The following is a 23,800-nucleotide window of genomic DNA, read 5'->3' as shown; positions in this document are numbered from 1 at the left end:
GCCGCCGACAACTCCAACGGCTATCTTAAAAGGGCGGAGCAAGATGGCGCAAGGGAATATTGGGAACCTCAGTGCGCCTGTCAGTTGCTATGGTGATGGTAGCTGTGAGGAGATGACATCACGGGGCGGCTGGGGAAGCGGGTTTTAAACAAGGAAGGCGCTGGGTTTGTGACTGGAATATTCCTGGCAGGGTGAGTATGGCACCTTATGTTCAAAATGGGGTTACTCCTCTTAGTAATCACCCCTGTGTAGGTTTTATCTTCAGGGCAGGCCTTCACTCTAGCCTGTGCCTTTCCTGCTGTCAGTGAATGCTGGGAATTGTAGGCACAGGCTGCAGTCAGGCTTTAGGCAGCTGCAGCTATGAATGCTGGGAGTTGTAGTGCATAAAGCTGTAGATCCCATAGACAGCTGTGGTACCACAGGTCTAGCTGGCAGTCAGTGGGGCGAGGGAATACTGGGAGTTCTTCGGCTATATTGTTTCAATGGTCAGAACCAAAGGGACATTGCATTTGTATATAACATTATTAGCAGTGGGGCTGTATAGTGAATGGATATTGGGAGCTCTCCTTACATTGGAACCTGATCAATAATATTATCCCGTTTGTTTTCTCCCAGCTGTCTGTGCTATGTCCATGGCGCTTCCCCATCGGTACAACCCAAAGGATTCCTCGCTTCTCAGTGGCATAGAACCTCTCCCGCTGTCTTCTCCGACGTCCCCTCTCCGGCATGGCTCTCGCAGCCCCTCTCCTCCACCCGCCATCTCCTTCCCGACGGCCTCCAGCCTGAGGCGCGCAGCCTTCTCAGAGGTGACCACCCAGCTCTACGCCTCCCTGCGGCGCAGCAAGGAGCTGGAGACCGAGAGCCAGGACACGGATTGCTTGCTAAGGAATTCTGCCCTCGCCCAGAGTCCCACGCACGGGACTGACATGGACGAGCTGGCCGACGAGATGTCCCATAAGTTACAGGAAGGGGTCGAGGCTTCAAGTGCAAAGGTGAATAGAACGTTCTCTGCTAGATAGCAGCTCCCAGTAGGTATCAGAATAGCACTCAGTAGTAAGAAATCCAAGTCCGGCTTGGGACTCCTCCAGTTACATGGGAGTAGGAGAAACAATAGGTTAGCTGAAAGCAGTTCTAATGTGTAGCGCTGGCTGAAAGCTCAGACTCGGGCACACTTTACTGCTGCGCTGCAAGTTGGAGTGATATCCCCCCCCCTCACCCCCAGCAGCCGATCAGCAGAACAATGGGAAGGGAGCAAGATAGCAGCTCCCAGTAGGTATCAGAATAGCACTCAATAGTAAGAAATCCAAGTCCGGCTTGGGACTCCTCCAGTTACATGGGAGTAGGAGAAACAATAGGTTAGCTGAAAGCAGTTCTAATGTGTAGCGCTGGCTGAAAGCTCAGACTCGGGCACACGTTACTGCTGCGCTGCAAGTTGGAGTGATATCCCCCCCCCTCACCCCCAGCAGCCGATCAGCAGAACAATGGGAAGGGAGCAAGATAGCAGCTCCCAGTAGGTATCAGAATAGCACTCAATAGTAAGAAATCCAAGTCCGGCTTGGGACTCCTCCAGTTACATGGGAGTAGGAGAAACAATAGGTTAGCTGAAAGCAGTTCTAATGTGTAGCGCTGGCTGAAAGCTCAGACTCAGGCACAAGGCACTGAGATGGCGCCTACACACCAATATTACAACTACAAATACATTTGTTGGGTCAAGAATAAAAGGTTAAATGGCAGAGGGAATTATTTGCTGAGTGTCATTTAGAAATAAAAAAATACCCCATAAATATCATTACAGTGTCCCTTTAACGTGTATGTTTTTTCTATGTACTGAGCTTTGTGGCAATACTGACAAATGTCTCTTATTTACAGGGTGTCTCTTACATCTCTCAGATGGAGTCTCTTCGCTCATACCTGCAGAACATGCTGAGTCTGAACCCCAGTGTCACGCCGCACTCCAGTGAGTGAACTCCATTAATTCTACGGGGAGAGGGAACATGGGGTGTGTTGGGGAAACTGACTGATAACCAAGTGTCATTTTCTTCTCCCCACAGGCCATGTTGGTGATAAGGAGGAGGAGCCGAGTGATGCCACAAGCACGCTGCTAAAGTAAGTCTGGTGGGGGGGGGGAGCGGCTAATGGGTGGCCAGTACTTTGGGATGACAGTCACTGCAACTGCATTGGGCTTTTACAGGAATGTAAAGATCAGTAGTTTCTCAGGCCATATTCAAGGCCTTGAATGGGAAGTTTGCATTAGTATTACTTTTTAATATGATGTTGACGTTCATATTCTGGTCATTTAAGCCACTGCCTGCAAAGGTGGAACCCTACCAACCAGATAACTGGTAAAGGGAATCTGGCTTATAAAACAAAATTGGTTAAAGAGCCCCACACAGCACAGCAACCCCTAATATACCTATTGCTGTAGTCCAGGGGTCCCCAAACTTCTAACCCAAGGGGCCAGATCAAGGGCCCCTCAGACTGTTGGGGGGCCGGACCACCATCAACACCCGGTGTTGGTGAATTAGCCCACATCCTGAGTCCTACCTGTACCAGTTCCCCCAGTCCGTCCTTCAACTCAGCTCCCCTGTGCCGCTCCCCACTGAGTCCTCTCTCTCCACTGCCAGGTGGAAGGACTCGGCGGGCGCCGGGTAAATTCCTCTGGGGGGCCGGTTCCGGCCCGCGCGCCGTAGTTTGGGGACTGCTGCTGTAGTCTGTTTCTTCAAGTAAATACCATTTATCCAGCTGCAAAACTGCTCTTCTCTTTCTGCATCATTTGAAATCCTGGCGGCGGGGAGGGGGGACTAAAACATTGATGTTACAAACTGTAACAACTTCTCCACAGCTTACAGACCGCATGCAGGAACTACATAACCCACAATTCATTGCACTGGGATGTTCCTTTTGACATCAATGGAGGGGATTGGGAGGATACAGGCTGAGGGCAGGCAGCTACTGTTACATTTATTTGAGTCACAAAGTAGTCAGCCAGATCAGCAGGGGAACAGGGGGCGGGGCTTAGGGAACTGTTCCAAACCATATTATTACATTAAAAATCATGAAAATAGTTTTAATTGATATATATTGCAAAGTTGCTTGAAATTATGTTTACTTTTCAAATTGTGTTTGGGTGGAGTTCCCCTTTAAATTCCAAACAAGTTCAAGAAGTTATATCATTCAAAAAAACCCACCACCATGAATAGTAATAAAGACGTGTCTTTGTTTTGGGCCAATGACCCAGTACATGGCACATTGCAGGGCCTGTAATACTACCCATTAGACACTAGAGGGCGCCGATGCCACCATTCTGTATTTAATCCTTTTTATAAAATAATCCTGTGCACGGATGTCACATACAATAAAAGGGATGATTTGCTTTGCCTTGTTTGGCATGATTATTCCCAGACCCACCTACAAGTTAACTTTTAGTGTATTATAGAATGTCCTATTCCTAGCAACTTTGCAATTGGTTTGGGGTTTTTTTTTATCGTTTTTGAATTATTTGCCCTCATTTCCTGACTCTTTCAAATGGGGGTCACTGACCCCGGCAGCCAAAATCTATCGCTCTGCGAGACTGCAGTTTTATCGTTTTTGTTACTTTTTATTACTTCAGGCCCTCCCCTATTTATATTCCCGTCTCTTGTTCAAACTACAGTCTGGTAGTTAAGGTAAATAAGACCCTAGCAACCAGATAGCTGCTGAAATACCAAACTGGACCAAAAGCTAAATAACTGAAAAAACGTACAAAAATAAATAAATAAATGAAGTCCAATTGTAAATAATCTTAGAACATCGATGTCTACATGATACTGAAAGTTAATTTAAAGTGTACAACCCATTTAAAGGCATCAATGAGGGTATTTAGCTGGGGAGCAGCAAGATAACTAAAGAGACTTGGTCATACTAATCTGTGTGCAGCTTTTCCATTTATCTTTATCCTTTCCATATAGTGACTATATCAGTATACTTGGAGGAGTCCCAAGCCGGACTTTGTTACCTACTGGGAGCTGCTATCTTGCTCCCTTCCCATTGTTCTGCTGATCGGCTGCTGGGGGGGAGGGGGGGGGGATATCACTCCAACTTGCAGCGCAGCAGTAAAGTGTGCCTGAGTCTGAGCTTTCAGCCAGCGCTACACATTAGAACTGCTTTCAGCTAACCTATTGTTTCTCCTACTCCCATGTAACTGGAGGAGTCCCAAGCCGGACTTAGATTTCTTACTATTGAGTGCTATTCTGATACCTACTGGGAGCTGCTATCTTGCTCCCTTCCCATTGTTCTGCTGATCGGCTGCTGGGGGGGAGGGGGGGTATCACTCCAACTTGCAGCGCTGCAGTAAAGTGTGCCTGAGTCTGAGCTTTCAGCCAGCGCTACACATTAGAACTGCTTTCAGCTAACCTATTGTTTCTCCTACTCCCATGTAACTGGAGGAGTCCCAAGCCGGACTTGAGATTACATTCTATTTTCTTTTCTATTTCCCAGTGCCCGGCCAGTGTCGCCCCCTCTCCCCCTGCCTGGCCTGGAGGGGCTGTTTCCTCGCTACGCATCTTTATATAAAGCAGGTCCTGTTTTTGCTGACATACAGCTGAGAGATGCCTTGGAGAGAGAGACAACACGACGGAAGGTACGGGCTATATGCGCAGCAGTTTGCTGGGCTGCTGTAACTCATAGCATTTGCCTTCTTCTTCACTTTTTCCAGCTTTCAAACAGTGGGGGTCACTGACCCCGGCAGCCAAAAAACTATTGCTCTTCGAGGCTACAGTTTTATTGTCATTGTTACTTTTTATAACTTATTATTTTTTTTTTTTTTCTATTCAGTCCCTCTCTTATTAATATACCAGTCTCTCATTCAAACCACTCCCTGGTTGCTAAGGTCATTTGGACCCTAGCAACCAGGTTGCTGTTATAACTCCAAACTGGAGAGTTGCTGAACAATTATTGAAATAAGCATAGAGTTATAATGGTGCATCCCTACTGGATATTGTGCAGCGTGCCTTACCGGGAGTAGCTGGGAATTTAAGCTGTTATCTGGTTGCTAGGGTCCAAATTACCTTAGAAACCAGGGACTTGCTTCGGTAGCGTTGCAATGAGAGGCTGGAGTATGAATAGGAGAGGGTTAACAATGTAATCAGAGCAATAGGTTTTTTTGGCGGGGTCGTCGCCCCAATTTAAAAGCTGGAAAGAGGGAGGATAGGATTTTTTTTTTTAATTATTTTTTTTAAAAAAAGGACCAATTGAAAAGAAGCTAAGAAGAGGACATTCTATTAAACATAACTTTTTAACTTTAACTACATCTTTAAGCAAAAATGCAGGTAGGTAGGTTGGAGCAAAGGGGGGTTGTACAGATGGGCCCTTATGTTCTTATGTGTTGCCCGTTTCTCTGAGTCGCCGGTACTTTCTCCCTCCCATACCCCCCCCCACCCTTTAGCTTCTGTATCTCTCAGTCATCTGTCATGACTCTGGATCAGCGGTTAAGCCGCTGTGCCGTAATCTCGTTAAGGCATCACGTGGTGTCGGCTTTAATTAAACCTGTTCAGCCCTGCGCTAATTACCCCCGATCCCGTAGAACAAGTTATTCCCCCTTTTAGGAAGGGTCGGCCCCAAGCCCTGCTGGGATATTCAGGACACCTCTGCCTCTCTCTCTCCGTAGCATTTGGAGCGCCACATTCAGAACCTGCAGAATGAGATGCTGGAGTTGCAGCAGAGACTGACTGTCACCCTGACGGCCGACCGCAGGAAGGACACTATGATCCAACAGCTGGACCAGGTGACATTACTCATTAAACTCACACATATTAGGTACAGGTATAGGACCCATTATCCAGAATGCTCGGAACCAAAGGTATTCCGGATAAGGGCTTTTTCCGTAATTTTGATCTCCATACCTTAAGTCTACTAAGAAATCAATAAAACATTAATTAAACCCAATAGGATTGTTTTGCATCCAATAAGGGGTAATTATATCTTAGTTGGGATCAAGTACAGGTACTGTTTTATTATTACAGAGAAAAGGGAATCATTTAACCATTAAATAAACCCAATAGGGCTGTTCTGCCCCAATAAGGGGTAATTATATCTTAGTTGGGATCAAGTACAGGTACTGTTTTATTATTACAGAGAAAAGGGAATCATTTAACCATGAAATAAACCCAATAGGGCTGTTCTGCCCCAATAAGGGGTAATTATATCTTAGTTGGGATCAAGTACAGGTACTGTTTTATTATTACAGAGAAAAGGGAATCATTTAACCATTAAATAAACCCAATAGGGCTGTTCTGCCCCAATAAGGGGTAATTATATCTTAGTTGGGATCAAGTACAGGTACTGTTTTATTATTACAGAGAAAAGGGAATCATTTAACCATGAAATAAACCCAATAGGGCTGTTCTGCCCCCAATAAGGGGTAATTATATCTTAGTTGGGATCAAGTACAGGTACTGTTTTATTATTACAGAGAAAAGGGAATCATTTAACCATGAAATAAACCCAATAGGGCTGTTCTGCCCCCAATAAGGGGTAATTATATCTTAGTTGGGATCAAGTACAGGTACTGTTTTATTATTACAGAGAAAAGGGAATCATTTAACCATGAAATAAACCCAATAGGGCTGTTCTGCCCCAATAAGGGGTAATTATATCTTAGTTGGGATCAAGTACAGGTACTGTTTTATTATTACAGAGAAAAGGGAATCATTTAACCATTAAATAAACCCAATAGGGCTGTTCTGCCCCAATAAGGGGTAATTATATCTTAGTTGGGATCAAGTACAGGTACTGTTTTATTATTACAGAGAAAAGGGAATCATTTAACCATGAAATAAACCCAATAGGGCTGTTCTGCCCCCAATAAGGGGTAATTATATCTTAGTTGGGATCAAGTACAGGTACTGTTTTATTATTACAGAGAAAAGGGAATCATTTAACCATGAAATAAACCCAATAGGGCTGTTCTGCCCCCAATAAGGGGTAATTATATCTTAGTTGGGATCAAGTACAGGTACTGTTTTATTATTACAGAGAAAAGGGAATCATTTAACCATGAAATAAACCCAATAGGGCTGTTCTGCCCCAATAAGGGGTAATTATATCTTAGTTGGGATCAAGTACAGGTACTGTTTTATTATTACAGAGAAATAATAAAGTTAAAAGTGAAACTTCCTTTCTATGTTTACTTCATAAAAGCTGTGTTTGTGTGCAAGTCACGTGACTACCCTTACTTCCTGTTGGTTAATTGTAGGTATGTTAATAACAGCAATTGCCTCTCAGTATACATTCTGCCCATGCCCTGGACTATCCCTTTATAATCTACTGCCAGATTAAGTGCAAGCAGCTGTATATAGAGGAATATTGCTGCCCGTTGGGCATTCAGCTATAATAAGGGCTTTCCCTTTATCCCCAGACCTTGGCGCTGGTGGTGGGAGGATGGAAACAGCAGGAACAGAAGAAAGAAGAAGCTTTGCATCAGCTTTGCAGGCAAAAAGAAGAAGCGGAGCAGGCCCGAGCCAAGGACATGGAGGTGGGTCAAGTGGAGACCCCGCCCCCTCGGCTCCACCCTCAATATATATTCACCACTCTGATTTGTCTTCTCATTGATTCAGGTGCTGACTCAGGTGCGCCAGGAGCTCTGCCAGGTACAAGACACTCTTGCTAAGGAAAAGCAGATCTCAGCCGAGGCACAGGAGGAGGCCCAGAAGCTGGTAGGTGATTGGGAAGCAAAGGAATCCGGAACATTCAGGAATATCCCTCTTGGAGCCTAAGGGACAGCTGTGCTTTAATAGTTATATTTCTCCATTACCTGTTGAAAATATCAATGTATTGTCCATTAAGATTATATCTGTAGGTTTCTGTGAAGGTAGGTACTATAGGCTTCCAGTTTAACCTTAAGCTGCCATCACTTCCCATGGGTCTCCTGTTGTGTAATTACATCGGCATCGGTATGATGCTATTTGGGGTGCGGCTAGCCAAACAGGAGCTGATTGGCTCATTAGAGCAGCACAGAGATTCCCCTCTACTAATCACAGTGCTCCTTGTAAAAGTAAGCGATCAGCAGCCCTTTAATGGGGAATATAAAGGCAAAATAAAGCCTAAAATTAATATGTATGTGTGTATATATAATATACTGTATATATATATTTGTGTATATATACACACATACATATTCAATATATAGGTATCGGACCCCTTATCTGGAAACCTGTTATCCAGAAAGCTCCGAATTACGGAAAGCCTGTCTCCCATGGACTCCATTTTAATCAAATAATTCAAAATTTTAAAATTGATTTCCTTTTTCTCTGTAATAATAAAACAGTACCTGTACTTGATCCCAACTAAGATATAATTACCCCTTATTGGGGCAGAACAGCCCTATTGGGTTTATTTCATGGTTAAATGATTCCCTTTTCTCTGTAATAATAAAACAGTACCTGTACTTGATCCCAACTAAGATATAATTACCCCTTATTGGGGGCAGAACAGCCCTATTGGGTTTATTTCATGGTTAAATGATTCCCTTTTCTCTGTAATAATAAAACAGTACCTGTACTTGATCCCAACTAAGATATAATTACCCCTTATTGGGGCAGAACAGCCCTATTGGGTTTATTTAATGGTTAAATGATTCCCTTTTCTCTGTAATAATAAAACAGTACCTGTACTTGATCCCAACTAAGATATAATTACCCCTTATTGGGGCAGAACAGCCCTATTGGGTTTATTTCATGGTTAAATGATTCCCTTTTCTCTGTAATAATAAAACAGTACCTGTACTTGATCCCAACTAAGATATAATTACCCCTTATTGGGGGCAGAACAGCCCTATTGGGTTTATTTAATGGTTAAAGGAACAGTAACACCAAAAAATGAAAGTGTATAAAAGTAACTAAAATATAATGTGCTGCTGCCCTGCACTGGTAAAACTTGTGTGTTTACTTTAAAAAGTCTACTATAATTTATATAAATAAGCTGCTATGTAGCCATGGAGGCAGCCATTTGAATGAGAAAAGGCACAGGCACATAGTAGATAACAGATAAAACACTATTGTATTCTACAGAACTTATCTGTTATCTGCTATGTAACCTGTGCCTTTTCTCCTTTTTTCCAGCTTGAATGGCTGCCCCCGTGGCTACACAGCAGCTTATTATATAAATTATAGTAGTGTTACTGTAGCAAACACACCAGTTTTACCAGTGCAGGGCAACAGTGCATTATATTTTTATTACTTTAAAGCTCTTTCATTTTTTGGTGTTACTGTTCCTTTAAATGATTCCCTTTTCTCTGTAATAATAAAACAGTACTTGTACTTGATCCCAACTAAGATATAATTACCCCTTATTGGGGCAGAACAGTCCTATTGGGGTTAATTAATGTTTTATTGATTTTTTAGCAGACTTATGGAGATCCAAATTACGGAAAGACCCCTTATCCGGATACCCTTGGTCCCGAGCATTCTGGATAACTGGTCCTATACATATATATATATATAGTGGGTGCCTAGGAATTTGCCTGAATGTTACATTATAAACATAAGCACAGTCATTGTGCCCCATGAATGCCCTAATAAATTTGGGTCTGAGTGGCTAATCCAATAACTAACTCATCTCCTGTAATCTTCTCTCTAAAGAGATTCGCTCTGTGATTACCCGGCGCCCTGTTATATCACCAGTGCAGCGCTGCTTGTGTCCGGCCCGCCAGTTGCTCACATGATGGGCACCCTAACTGGCATCTCCGCCCTGCGTGGAGGGCGGGGTCAGATTCATTGCAGTATGAGCACCTCACCATATTAACCTACTGCCTATTAACCCTATATGTGTTGCAGGTAGGGGAGAGAGAGGCTCTGGTTACCCAGTTCCAGACCGAGCAAGAGAGAGAGCGAGACCTTCACGCAGAAGAGCACAGGGAGCTGGAGATGCTAAAGAGCCAGATGCTGGAGCAGCAGAGAGTGTGGCTGGAGCGGGAGAGAGAGCTGCAGGATCAGTGTGAGAGACTGCAAGAGGAGAGGAGGAGAGAGGTGGAGAGTGAGCGGGTAAGAGCGGGTATTGGTATTGTATGATTCCCCCCCCCCAGTGGGAGTCATCTAATAGTCACATACACTGTAACATACACAGTAACTATTAAAGGGAAAGTAAACCCTTTCTGTTTTCTCTTTTCTGTTCAGTTTAAAAATGAAACTGGGTAAAATGGATAGACTGTGCTAAATAAAAAAAAAAATATTTGTAATATGGTTAGTTAGGCAAAAATGCTATCTATAAAGGCTGGAGTGGGCAGATGTTTAACATAATATCCAGAATACTACTGTCAGTCTCTAACTGCTTAATTAGTCAGTGACTTTAGGGGGGGCCACATGGGATATAACTGCTCAGATTCAGATGCAAACTAACTGAACAGCTATGTCCCATATGGGCCCCCCTCACGTCACTGATTGGTTACTAACGGCTTAGAGAGCTGCCCACTCCAGCCTGTATAGATTACATTTTTGCCCAACTAACTATATTGAAAATATTTTTTATTTTGCGCAGTCTGTCTATTTTACCCACTTTCATTTTTACGCTGAACTGCTCCTTTAAAACAATGTAGCGGAAATCAACCCCGCTTGAGCCAAGCTGGTTAATCAGCTGGCTTCTGCTACATTGTTTCAAGAGTCAGAACCATAAGAGCAGGGAATAGATTACATTGGGGATAAGGCCTTACTTTTTATGTGCTCATTGTTTCTCTTGTCCCACTATTAAAGGCTCTGGCTCAGCAAGAATCCCAGAAGTCCCAGCAGTGGCAGCTCGCCCTCACTTCTCTGCAGGGAGAGGCCCTTCGGCTGGAGAGAGATCTGCAGGCCTCACACAGGGAGAGGGACACTCTGCAGATGGAGCTTAACCTTGAGAAGGTGAGAGCCAATCAGGGAGCAGATTAGATGTGGAGGAGGATGTAGCGGACAGAACTACGTAACAGGTTGAGAGTGTAGCTGAGCAGGGAAAAGGAAAGAAACATAGTAGTAATGGCTTCTGTCTTCCTGGGACACTGCTGTTGTGCTAGTGGAAGGCATGCATGGGAATGTTAATGTAAAATAAATCTAATATAGTTAGGCGAAAATGTAATCTCTGGAGTGAGCAAATGTCTAACATAATAGCCAGAACACTAGTTCCTGCTTTCAGCTCTCTAAGCTCTCTTAGCAGTCAGTAGCCAATCAGTGACTTGAGGGGGGGGTGCCTTATGGGACATACTGTAACTGTCAGTTAGTTTGCATTTGAATCTGACCTGCGTACTCACACACTAACTGACAGTTATGTCCCATGTGGCCCCCCCCCCACTGAATAACTAAGAGGTTTGAGAGCTGTAAAGGAGGAAGCAGAGTTCTGGCTATTATGTTAGGCAAAAATGTAATCTATAAAGACTGGAGTGAGCAAATTACTAACATAATAGCCAGAACTTCCTGCTTATAGCTCTCTAAGCTGTTAGCAGTCGGTAACCAATCATTGACTTGAGGAGGGGACATATGGGGCATAACTGTCAGTTAGTTTGCTTTTGAATCTGACCTGCCTGCTCACAAACTAACTGTTATGTCCCCCTGACTAACTAACTAAGAGGTTAGAGAGCTGAAAGCAGGAAGCAGAGTTCTGGCTATTATGTTAGGCAAAAATGTAATCTATAAAGGCCGGAGTGAGCAGATGACTAACATAATAGCCAGAACTCTGCTTCCTCCTTTACAGCTCTCTAAGTTGTTAGTCATTCAGTGGGAGGCTAACAGCTTAGAGAGCTGAAAGCAGGAAGTAGTGTTCTGGCTATTATGTTAGACTTCTGCCCACTCCAGTCTTTATAGATTACATTTTTGCCTAACATAATAGCCAGAACTCTGCTTCCTCCTTTACAGCTCTCTAACCTCTTAGTTATTCAGTGGGGGGGCCACATGGGACATAACTGTTCAGTTAGTTTGTGACCACGCAGGTCAGATTCAAATGCAAACTAACTGACAGTTATGTCCCATATGGCCTCCCCTCAAGTCACTGATTGGTTACTGACTGCTAACAGCTTAGAGAGCTGAAAGCAGGAAGTAGTGTTCTGGCTATCATGTTAGACATCTGCCCACTCCAGTCTTTATACAGTGGAGGAAATAATTATTTGACCCCTCACTGATTTTGTAAGTTTGTCCAATGACAAAGAAATGAAAAGTCTCAGAACAGTATCATTTCAATGGTAGGTTTATTTTAACAGTGGCAGATAGCACATCAAAAGGAAAATCGAAAAAATAACTTTAAATAAAAGATAGCAACTGATTTGCATTTCATTGAGTGAAATAAGTTTTTGAACCCTCTAACAAAAAAAGACTTCATACTTAGTGGAAAAACCCTTGTTTGCAAGCACAGAGGTCAAACGTTTCTTGTAATTGATGACCAAGTTTGCGCACATTTTAGGAGGAATGTTGGTCCACTCCTCTTTGCAGATCATCTCTAAATCCCTAAGGTTTCGAGGCTGTCTCTGTGCAACTCTGAGCTTGAGCTCCCTCCATAGGTTTTCTATTGGATTAAGGTCCGGAGACTGACTAGGCCACTCCATGACCTTAATGTGCTTCTTCTTGAGCCACTCCTTTGTTGCCTTTGCTGTATGTTTTGGGTCATTGTCGTGCTGGAACACCCATCCACGAGCCATTTTCAGTTTCCTGGCAGAGGGAAGGAGGTTGTCGTTCAGGATTTCACGATACATGGCTCCGTCCATTTTCCCGTTAATGCGAATAAGTTGTCCTGTGCCCTTAGCAGAAAAACACCCCCAAAGCAAAATGTTTTCACCCCCATGCTTGACGGCGGGGACGGTGTTTTGGGGGTCATAGGCAGCATTTTTCTTCCTCCAAACACAGCGAGTTGAGTTAATGCCAAAGAGCTCTATTTTGGTCTCATCAGACCACAGCGCCTTCTCCCAGTCACTCACAGAATCATTCAGGTGTTCATTGGCAAACTTCAGACGGGCCTGCACATGTGCCTTCTTGAGCAGGGGGACCTTGCGAGCCCTGCAGGATTTTAATCCATTGCGGTGTAATGTGTTTCCAATGGTTTTCTTGGTGACTGTGGTCCCTGCTAATTTGAGGTCATTAACTAACTCCTCCCGTGTAGTTCTAGGATGCTTTTTCACCTTTCTCAGAATCATTGACACCCCACGAGGTGAGATCTTGCGTGGAGCCCCAGAGCGAGGTCGATTGATGGTCATTTTGTGCTCCTTCCATTTTCGAACAATCGCACCAACAGTTGTCACCTTCTCTCCCAGCTTCTTGCTAATGGTTTTGTAGCCCATTCCAGCCTTGTGCAGGTCTACAATTTTGTCTCTGACATCCTTGGACAGCTCTTTGGTCTTTCCCATGTTGGAGAGTTTGGAGTCTGCTTGATTGATTGATTCTGTGGACAGGTGTCTTTTATACAGGTGACTAGTTAAGACAGGTGTCCTTAATGAGGTGGACTAATTGAGTAGAAGTGTCTAACCACTCTGTGGGAGCCAGAACTCTTAATGGTTGGTAGGGGTTCAAAAACTTATTTCACTCAATGAAATGCAAATCAGTTGCTATCTTTTATTTAAAGTTATTTTTTCGATTTTCCTTTTGATGTGCTATCTGCCACTGTTAAAATAAACCTACCATTGAAATGATACTGTTCTGAGACTTTTCATTTCTTTGTCATTGGACAAACTTACAAAATCAGTGAGGGGTCAAATAATTATTTCCTCCACTGTAGATTACATTTTTGCCTAACTAACTGTATTAGAAATAATTTTTATTTTGCGCAGTCTGTCTATTTTACCCAGTTTCATTTTTACACTGAACTGTTTCTTTAAAAACAGATTTGACCAGGGGGTAAAGCCATATTGGAAAGGGGGAGGAGCCTGAGAAGGGCAAAGGCAGTGTCTGGAGGTAGATGTATGCGGCACTATGTAGAGAATACCTTATACCTTTTATTCACGTGTTATTCCTGGGCTCCACTTGCAGGCCCGTAGTGAGTCTGAGAGGGTGCGCTTGGAGAGCGAGCGTAAGGTGCGCTTGGAAGAGGCCGTCACTCAGAGACTTAGCGTTGTCCACGAGGAGAGCGCCCAGCACCTGAGTGCTGTGAGAGAGCAACACCGGTATGAATAGAGAGTGCAAAGGGTTATGGCACATTAGTAGGGAGCGCTACTTGTTGTTTAACCCAACGTGCCCATTCCTTTCCCAGGAAGCAGCTGTTAGACCTCACCTCGCAGCACGAGACAGAACTCTCCGCCCAACTCTCCCAGTTCAAGTCAGAACTGCAAGAGCGCGAGAAGCGCCACCGAGACGTCGCCATGGAATATGAACTCAAGTAAGTCCTGAGACAGTCCGATGATCTGCGGTGGCTACTGTGTCAGCCATAATCTCTGCAAGAAAGGAGAGAGTTGCAGTTCTGCTGGGTCACCCTGCAGGGGGCGGGCAGACTCGTAGCTCCTCCTCTCTGTGCCAGTCTGAGAGTGTCTGGAAACAGATGCGGGGTGAAAGGAATCCTCTGACTGTTTGTCCCCTCTCACAGACTGTCTCGCTCAGAGGAGAAGGCTCAGGAGCTGTCTCTGGCGCTCCGTCGGCTGGAGAGTGAGAGGGCAGAGATGCTGGCACAGCTGCAGGAGGTGATGAAGAGCCATTGGAGCCAAGCGCTGAGGGTTCTCACCTCCAAGGTCAGAAAGAAGGAGAGGCGGAAATGGGCAATGATGCCCAGTAACGGGCAGCTCCATCCTCCACCCTCCTACCCATCAATCTGTTCAAATATGTCACATGGTGTAACAGGTTGCCCTGTCTCTTTCTTTCTATCAGGCCTCCGAATCGTCCCTGCAAGCCCCTCCCCAGCCCGTCCTGTCAGGGGCCCCTGAGATGCCATGGAGTGGTTACAGGGAGGCCGCTGGCGAACAGAGCCGAGGGGAGGAGCTCCCTCTAAAGAGAAGTGCCAGTTCACTCGGGCATGGAGAGAGCTCCCACCTACTGGCAAGCAGCAAGCTGAAGGATAGCCTGAAACCTATAATAGGAGATCAAAGTCTGGCCAGTAGCCAATATCGGCAGGGTGGCCACCTCTCTGGGAGTGCTAGCCTTCCCTTGACAGATTCCGATCAACAGAGCAGTGGCCCAAATTCACATAGCGCTATCCAAATGCAAGCAGTGAGCAGTAAATCAATGGGAGATGGTGGCCAAGGAAGTCGGCCAATGACCCTATTAAACCGCATTGATAGCCAGCAGTTCATTGGACACAGCCAGTTATTCAGTCAACACAACGATAACAAAGCAAAGAGCATTAAAGATTCCGCAAGCATTTCACTGATGGCAGACGGTAGCCTCTTCAGTAGCCAGCCGCTGGTAACTATAGACACAGGTAGCCATAATATGTTTGCCGACAGCTTCTTTAAAGGCTTAAGCCACCAGTCTGTAAGCCACTTGAATGTAGAAGCCACGAAGATGGGCGGCCATGATTCTACCGGCAGTAGCCATATCGTGCACACTGGTGGCCATGCTATACGGTTGGATAGCCAAGAGGCTATAAACCCAAGAAACCAGTATAATAAAGACATCTCTAACCAAAATGATAGCCAAGGTCTCCAAACAGGAAAAGCGCAGAGTTCTCAGCCTGGCTTCCTCCCCGTCTCGCTATCCAAGGCATCAAACAGTGGCCCCGGGCAGGGGCCACACCACCACCCTGGCTACCAACCAGCAGTGCCCAGTTACAGGGAAGCGGAAGATAGCTTCTACCCCCTGCAAATGGAGGAATTGAGTCACAGCTTCAGTAGCCACCTGGGCTTCTACCCTTTAGAGCCACATCAGGACCGGACAACGCTGGAAAGGGGTAAGTCCTGTTTATACCCTGGGGGTCAGCGGTGCTCACTGTCAGTTTCCTAGGTGGCTCCTAGGGGGCGGAGTTACAGCGTAAATGCATTCCGCCTATAGAGAATGTAATGTTATTGCTGGCGTGTGTTTGTACACACGTGTACGTGTTCCTGCACCATCCAGTGGAGTTCAATTAGCCTCTTATGACTAATCCGCCTCTCCCACTGGCCAGTTGCCCTCCCCAGGCTCCTTTTGTGTAGCTTCTGAAACCCCGGGGGGTTTGCGAGAAAGGCTTTGAAATCCTTCAAAAGGCCACTAAGTCTAAAATGCAAATGGCTCCAGCGCACAATAGCATATTATATATATATATATATATATATATATATACTACGGTATTCTAGCTCCCAGCATTCCCAGTAACAGGGAGATACACACTGGGCATCTCTAGTGTGTATCCCTTACACAGGACAGTGCTGGGGATCACTAGATTGTAAGCTCTTGAGCTCTAAACTCAATTGTATTTATTTGGAAGCTCTGCTCACACAGCAGTTCAATAAATTTATATAACAATATGAAGCTAAAGTATAAAGGGGCTTGAATGGGTTAATCTTCTCCTATGCCTTGGCGGTAATCATTTATTAATGGAAGGTTGGCAGGGGGGCAACACTAATGAGCACAGGAGCAGGACAATTCCGCAGGGGGTGTTACTGTGTCAACAGGGGGGGCAGATCTGAGAGCCATATTCATTCATATATATATATATATCTCTCTCTCTCGCACCCCTCCCCACTGTCTCTTTCAGCCTCGGAAAGCTTCCTGCAAGTCTCAGAGAGACCACTCTTTCTGGAGGAGCCGGCGCAAACTAAAATGGACGCCCTGGACAGCACCCCAAATTGGGAACAGAACAAGGAAGAGGCCCCTTCAAACAGCCACCTACAGTACTATATACGCATGGTGAGAGACACAATAGCTTAGTGGCTGCCATGTTATTGTGGAACTTTAACTCCCAAGTGCAGGTTGGCCAACAATATCTGGGCTGTAGGCCGTCTGTCTGTGCCATGGCGGGGCCCACTGATAAAGGGGTATTATGTTATACAATGGCCTATTCTAAGCAACTTTTCAACTGGTCTTCATTTTTTATCTTTTATAGTTTTTGAATTATTTGCCGCCTTCTTCTGTCTCTTTCCACTATTCAAATGGGGGTCACTGACCCTGGCAACCCCATTATTGCTCTGTGAGGCTCCAGTATGATTGTTATTGTTGCTTTTTATTACTTAGCTTTCTATTCAGCCCCTCTACTATTCATATATCAATCACTCTCTAAAACCACTCCCTGGTTACTAAGGTAAACTAGACCCTAGCAACCAGATAGCTGCTAAATATTCCAAACTGGAGAGCTGCGGAACAAAAATAACAAAATAATTAAAAAAAAAAAAAAACTACCAGTAATAAAAAAAAATGAAGACCAATTGCAAATCGTCTCAGAATATCACTCTCTACATCATATTTTTTTATTCAGCCCCTCCCCTATTCATATTCCAGCCTCTTATTCAAACCACTCGCAGGTTACTAAGGTAAACTAGACCCTAGCAACCAGATAGCTTGCTAAATATTCCAAACTGGAGAGCTGCGGAACAAAAATAAAATAATTAACAAAAACTGCCAGTAATAAAAAATGAAGACCAATTGCAATCTACATCATACTTAAAGGTGAACAACCCCTTTAACCCTTTCTGGCCTATGCCACATTGTTCCGTTGCCCCCCTTTTCTCACAAACCACCAAGAAACAGCAACTTTGTAGCTTTTAAGACCCCAGCGGGGGTCATTAGGGGTTGCTGGGAGTTGTAGTATAACAGCTGGAGAGCCATAGGTCTCTAGGCCCTGACTTTAATAGCTGTACTGAAACATGTGCCACATATGGGAACGCCCTGGGGCTGATGTGCTAGATTGCTTTTATGTTCTAGACCAGGGGTCCTCAAACTTTTTAAACAACGATCCCTCAGACTGTTGGGGGGCCGGACTATAGTTAGTCCTCAAACTACGCCCCCAGCCCTCACCTCTGGCTACTACCTGTCTGCCTCAGTCTGGCCCTCACTGAGCAAATCATGTCACCGACCTGACCTTGGGGTCCATATCCGACCCCCGTGGCCTGTAGTTTGGGGACCCCTGTTCTAGACCTATAGACTTCTGTCTCCTATTGTGTGTTGGGGGTCACTGGCCCAGACACATTGGCTGCAGATTCTGTTTGGATTCGGATCTAGCCGGGACCCCAGATGTGATCCAGTCACTAGCCCAAGGGCCAAACATTCAGATCAGCCCAAATTGATCCACCACAGGGGTGTTCCCTTGCCCCGTATTATGGCCAAACCAGTTCCCATTTGGGCTCTAGTCGGGCGACAACTGGGCTTCCCAAGTAAGAATCTTGGGCCAATGCTCTTTGCTTCTTTTTAGCTGTTGGACCGCACCCCCGGGGATCCGCTCAACGAGGACTCGGACAAAGAATCCATGCGCTCCAACATAGGTAAGAGCTGCTGGGGTAGCGATTGGTCCATGCAGCAGAAAAGAGTTGCAGTTGGTCAAGAAATGATCAGTTACTCTGGGGCAGGGGTCCTCAAACTTCTGACCTCAAGGGCCCCTCAGACTGTTGGGGGGCCGGACCTCCATCACCAGCACCCCCCCACCGTCGGCAGACTGTGGCTTAAATCCTCTTTTATATGCCGCCGCCATCGAACTGTGGCCCAGACTGTTCCCATTACCCGCCAACCCCTCCCCCTGGCGCTATGTTAATTAACGCTGCACCCTACCTGTACCAGTTCCCCCCGGTCTGCAGCCTGTCCTTCCTCCATCTTAGCTTCCTTGGGCCGCTCCCCGCTGAGTCCTCTCTCTCCACTGCCAGGGGTGAGGATGCAGTGGGGGGGCCGGGTAAATTCCTCTGGGGGGGCGGCCCATTTGCAATAGTTTGGGGGAGTATCTGATGAGGTTGGAATGACAGGGCGGGGCTTAGGACTGTTAATGAATTAATTATTTCTGGCCTATTTCAGACATGGCCGACCTGTCTCGTCTCCTCAGTGTTTATCCCTCTGTGTCTCCGTACGGCCAAGGCCGCCCCAACCAGCAGCCCCAGGGGTAAGTGTCTCCTCATGGAGGTGCCTTCCATTTCCATAAGGGTTTGTCCTCTGACTCCCATCTCCCTGTCCCGCAGCTCTACAGAGAAGGCACTAGATGTGCCCAGGATACCGGCCAAGCCTACGAAACTCCCAGAGGGCAAAATGCCAGAGGCAGTAAAGAAAGAGGTGACTAAGGGCAGTTGTTATTGCACTTACATGCGCCGTGTACCCCCAAACCGAAGGCTTCACGTCTCTCCCTCTCATGTTCTTAGGTGTTATCCACTCAGCGACGCGCGGCTCCTTCTAGGGGGATGAAGAGGATGACGTCGAGGGGAGGACGTGGTGGAATATGGAGATAGACCGGCAAGAAACTGTATTGTGTAATATATTTATTCTGTGGATTTGATATCTGTGTGTGCGTGTTCATAGCAAAATATGGGAAGAACCAAAAAGCTACCCATTGTAGAGACAATGGCCAATGGTATCATGGGAAATGGGCCTGGACTGGCAATCTATGGGTTCTGGCAAATGCCAGAGGGGCTGCTGTAAGATGCCATAGACAGTCAATATTTAGTGGGCTGGGAGGGCAGTTTGGGCCTCTGAGTGTTTCCAACAACACATAGATCCAGATCTACTTGCTAGAACATCAGCAGTAACAGCCTGAGGTCTCTCCTGTTGAACCAATCTACTTGCTAGAATGTCAGCAGTAACAGCCTGAGGTCTCTCCTGTTGAACTAATCTACTTGCTAGAATGTCAGTAGTAACAGCCTGAGGTCTCTCCTGTTGAACCAATCTACTTGCTGGAGTGCCAGCAGTAACAGCCAAAGGTCTCTCCTGTTGAACTAATCTACTTGCTGGAGTGCCAGCAGTAACAGCCAAATGTCTCTCCTGTTGAACTAATCTACTTGCTAGAATGTCAGCAGTAACAGCCTAAGGTCTCTTCTGTTGTACCAAGCCACCTTCCTTAGCAAACTGCAGCTGATAGGACCACACAGTCAGGTTGTGCCAATGTTTGTCTCATGTTCATCACAACCCAAATAGGATGAACATGAGACAAACTTGCTAGAATGTCAGCAGTAACAGCCTGAGGTCTCTCTTGTTGAACTAATCTACTTGCTAGAATGTCAGCAGTAACAGCCTGAGGTCTCTCCTGTTGAACTAATCTACTTGCTAGAATGTCAGCAGGAACAGCCTGAGGTCTCTCCTGTTGAACTAATCTACTTGCTAGAATGTCAGCAGGAGCAGCCTAAGGTCTCTCCTGTTGAACTAATCTACTTGCTGGAGTGCCAGAAGTAACAGCCAAATGTCTCTCCTGTTGAACTAATCTACTTGCTAGAATGTCAGCAGTAACAGCCTGAGGTCTCTCCTGTTGAACCAATCTACTTGCTGGAGTGCCAGCAGTAACAGCCAAATGTCTCTCCTGTTGAACTAATCTACTTGCTAGAATGTCAGCAGGAACAGCCTGAGGTCTCTCCTGTTGAACTAATCTACTTGCTAGAATGTCAGCAGGAGCAGCCTAAGGTCTCTCCTGTTGAACTAATCTACTTGCTGGAGTGCCAGAAGTAACAGCCAAATGTCTCTCCTGTTGAACTAATCTACTTGCTAGAATGTCAGCAGTAACAGCCTGAGGTCTCTCCTGTTGAACCAATCTACTTGCTGGAGTGCCAGCAGTAACAGCCAAATGTCTCTCCTGTTGAACTAATCTACTTGCTAGAATGTCAGCAGGAACAGCCTGAGGTCTCTCCTGTTGAACTAATCTACTTGCTAGAATGTCAGCAGGAGCAGCCTAAGGTCTCTCCTGTTGAACTAATCTACTTGCTGGAGTGCCAGAAGTAACAGCCAAATGTCTCTCCTGTTGAACTAATCTACTTGCTAGAATGTCAGCAGTAACAGCCTAAGGTCTCTTCTGTTGTACCAAGCCACCTTCCTTAGCAAACTGCAGCTGATAGGACCACACAGTCAGGTTGTGCCACTGTTTGTCTCATGTTCATCACAACCCAAATAGGACAATGTATATTAAACCAGGATACAAACCTTATAGCACGCAGTCACTTAAAGGAGAACACAACCCTTTTTTTTAACCCTAGGACCCTCAAGAGGCCTCCGGTAAAGGGCACAGCATTTGGGTTCCCCAGTGGTGCAGTTGGGAGGGGTCCTAGGCTTCTCAATAAAGGCTTTGTTCTCCTTTAAAGCCCTTAATAAAGTTCCAGCTATTTACTGCTCCACGTAATTCGTTTGCCTCCTCGGTCACTGCGGCCTTACAGCGGCACATTTTCAGACCGCGGCACTAGACAGTAAGGTGTATTTTTGTATAAAGCATTTGTCTTATTTATTTTTACTTATTTATATATTAAAAATCTTTTTTACTTTCACATAAACCAGTGACTTTGAGTGTTCTGTAGAAAGTCAGTACTTGAGGCATTTGGCCTCCATGTTTGCGTATCGGAGACAACCAGGTCACAGCTCAAGGGTGGGGGTGGGGAGACTTCATGAAGCTGTTGGTTGGAGGGTTGGAGACCTTGGACTTGATAGCCCTAGGACTAATGCTCCTCACCGACCCAACAGTGTCACTGCTCACATCCCCTCTAGGTCAGTTGTTGGCCGACAGTCCCATCACTTCAAGTTCATCAGTTAAGGTCGGTCTCTGCTTCTCAACTCCAGCCCAGAAGCTTAGGTTAATCTCCACCCCAGCTGCTCCCCAACATTCTCTATCACTGGAGCAGAAGTTTGTCTGCCTACCCACTTCTTCTTCACATTCCAGCACTCAGCTGTGTAATATGTACAATTCTGCATGTACAAGTAGTGCTATATAAAGGAAAAGCAAGAAATCTCTCTCTACAGATGCCTGGGATCCTGCAGGTCAACACCAAAGAGCTTCTAATCCCACCCAAGTCCAGCCTTGGGCTGGTAGTCTGTAGGTCTAAATGCCAGAGGGGCTAAGTTCCAACAGTCAGGTCTAAGTTTAGACAGTCAGGGTTGTGCTTGGGGGATGCTGGGCCCACCGGGGCTGCCACCACAGGCCCTCCTTAAGGAACCCCCACCGGAGCCACCACACCTCTCCCCAGGGGAACAGAGCACGAGTACTTTAGTCTTACCTTAGGTGTGTCGGAAGACCGAAATGGGCAGGCCGGGGGAGCACCAACGGGGATTGGGTTGACCCTGTAGACCAGTGATCCCCAACCAGTGGCCCATAAGCAACATGTTGCTCCCCAACCCCTTTGAAGTTGCTCCCAGTGGCCTCCAAACGTGTTCATTTTTGAATTTCTAACTTGGTAAGTTTTGGAGGCATAAAGATTATGCGTATTGCCAAATAGAGCCTCCTGTAGGCTGCCTGTCCATGCTAGGCTACCATATAGCCAATCACAGCCTTTATCAGTCACCCCTAGGAACTTTTATCATGCTTGCATTGCTCCCCAACTTTTTTTATATTCAAATGTTGCTCTCAGATAAAAAAGGTTGGGGACCCCTGCTGTAGACAGTCACCATTAATTGGGCCTGTGGGGGGGCTGTTTGGGCCCCTGTAAACATGAAGTACCAGGGCCAGTTCTAGATCTCTGTCTGAACCTGCTCAAGTCCCATTCTTGGTCCTATGAATGTTCAACAAGGAAATGCAACCAGCAAGGGGTCCATTGTAGTGTTGCAAGGGCCCACCTGAAACCAACTCAGATGATTGCTCAACTCTTTCCAGCACGCTTCCACCACTCAAACTCTTGTTTCCCTCTCCTGTCCTGTTGGCCTGACCCTCCTGTGGTGTTGGAGATGGGCAGGTTGGGCATGGGTACTGCCAAATAGAGCCTCCTGAAAGCTGCCTGTCCATGCTGGGCTACCATATAGCCAATCACAGACTTTATCAGTCACCCCTAGGAACGTCATCATGCTTGCGTGGGCCCCTGTAAACATGAAGTACCAGGGCCAGTTCTGGATCTCGGTCTGAACCTGCTCGAGTCCCATTCTTGGTTCTAAGAATGTTCAACAAGGAAACAACCAGCAAGGGGTCCATTGTAGTGTTGCTCAGATGATTGCTCAGCTCATTCCATCATGTTTCCACCACTCAAACTCTCATGTCCTTCTCCTGTCCTGTTGGCCTGAAAAGGCAGATAAGGGTCTATGTGGGTCTACCAATTGTCAACCTGGTGTTACTGGTGCATTGATGCTTGTCATGTACATGGCAGTGGTTCCCAAACTGTGGGGCTGCTCCTCCCTGTGGCCAATCGTAGCAGTGGCAGTGGGGGCACAGTCAAGAAATCCACTTGGGGGGAGATTTGGGAGAAATTCCTGTTTGAGATGGACTAGAAGAGTATTTAGTCTGACAAAGGGCAATTAGGGTATGGTTAGTGTCTTGCTGTTCTAGATCTTCTTGGAACTAAGACTGAATGGCTGAGAAACCAGTGTTTCCCCTACATGTGGAACCTTGTTATTAGCTACGGGGGTCCCTGACAAAAGGTTGGACCTGAAAGGAGGGCTTGCAACAGTTTGCCGAAACAGTCTGGCAAATTGGCCAGATATCGATTGGATAGGTTAAAAAATCTAGTCGGATCGGGGACCGCATAAGCTCGTTGATGCGGTCCCCGGACCAACTTTTCCTATACCCGTCGTTATAATTCGATCGTTTGGCCCCAGGTCCAAGCGATCAAATTAGCCTGGATTCTCACGATATCGCCCGCCTGTAGGTGGGGGTATCAGGAGAAGATCAGTGTATGGGCACCTTAAAGGTGGCCATACACGTGAAGATCCGCTCGCTTGGCGAGGTCGCCAAGCGAGCGGATCTTCTCCCGATATCCCCACCTACTGGTGTCCAGGCCCTGGGGCCAAATGATGGAATTCTAATGGCGGCAATGGGGCAGTCGGTTCGGGGACCGCATCAATGAGCCAATGCGGTCCCCGATCCGACTAAATCGTTTAACCTGCCAGATATC

General features: G+C 46.0%; 1 protein-coding gene across 2 annotated transcripts; it reads left to right on the top strand.

The window, feature by feature from the left end:
- The first annotated feature begins 65 nt into the window (after positions 1-65).
- Positions 66-21,262, top strand: cntrob (centrobin, centriole duplication and spindle assembly protein). 2 transcript variants are annotated; one of them, XR_001924279.2, is made up of 20 exons: positions 66-191; positions 616-992; positions 1,870-1,957; positions 2,052-2,106; positions 4,477-4,618; positions 5,645-5,761; positions 7,394-7,510; positions 7,593-7,691; positions 9,810-10,016; positions 10,722-10,868; positions 13,950-14,083; positions 14,170-14,295; positions 14,500-14,641; positions 14,778-15,795; positions 16,579-16,730; positions 18,229-18,298; positions 18,819-18,903; positions 18,980-19,070; positions 19,157-19,883; positions 20,848-21,256. XR_001924279.2 is itself a non-coding variant. In XM_018092566.2 (19 exons), exons 2-19 carry the CDS (start codon positions 627-629, stop codon positions 19,241-19,243), a joined length of 3,243 nt encoding a protein of 1,080 aa, XP_017948055.2. In that variant the 5' UTR covers positions 66-191; positions 616-626; the 3' UTR covers positions 19,244-21,262. The 2 variants fall into 2 exon arrangements, 1 of the variants encoding a protein (XP_017948055.2); XM_018092566.2 differs by having other exon boundaries at positions 19,157-21,262.
- Positions 21,263-23,800: the final 2,538 nt, after the last annotated feature.

This window comes from Xenopus tropicalis, chromosome 3, assembly GCF_000004195.4.
Source record: "Xenopus tropicalis strain Nigerian chromosome 3, UCB_Xtro_10.0, whole genome shotgun sequence".
NCBI lineage: Eukaryota > Metazoa > Chordata > Amphibia > Anura > Pipidae > Xenopus > Xenopus tropicalis.
The sequence above is the reverse complement of the archived record's forward strand: the minus strand, read 5'-3'. Positions and strand labels throughout refer to the sequence as shown.

Bases quoted from the DNA above. Each gene is read 5' to 3' on its own strand.
- cntrob (XM_018092566.2), top strand. From the start codon at position 627: ATGTCCATGGCGCTTCCCCATCGGTACAACCCAAAGGATTCCTCGCTT. The intron at 7,511-7,592 runs GTGGGTCAAGTG...TCATTGATTCAG, and splicing joins CCCGAGCCAAGGACATGGAG to GTGCTGACTCAGGTGCGCCA. The intron at 7,692-9,809 runs GTAGGTGATTGG...TATGTGTTGCAG, and splicing joins AGGAGGAGGCCCAGAAGCTG to GTAGGGGAGAGAGAGGCTCT.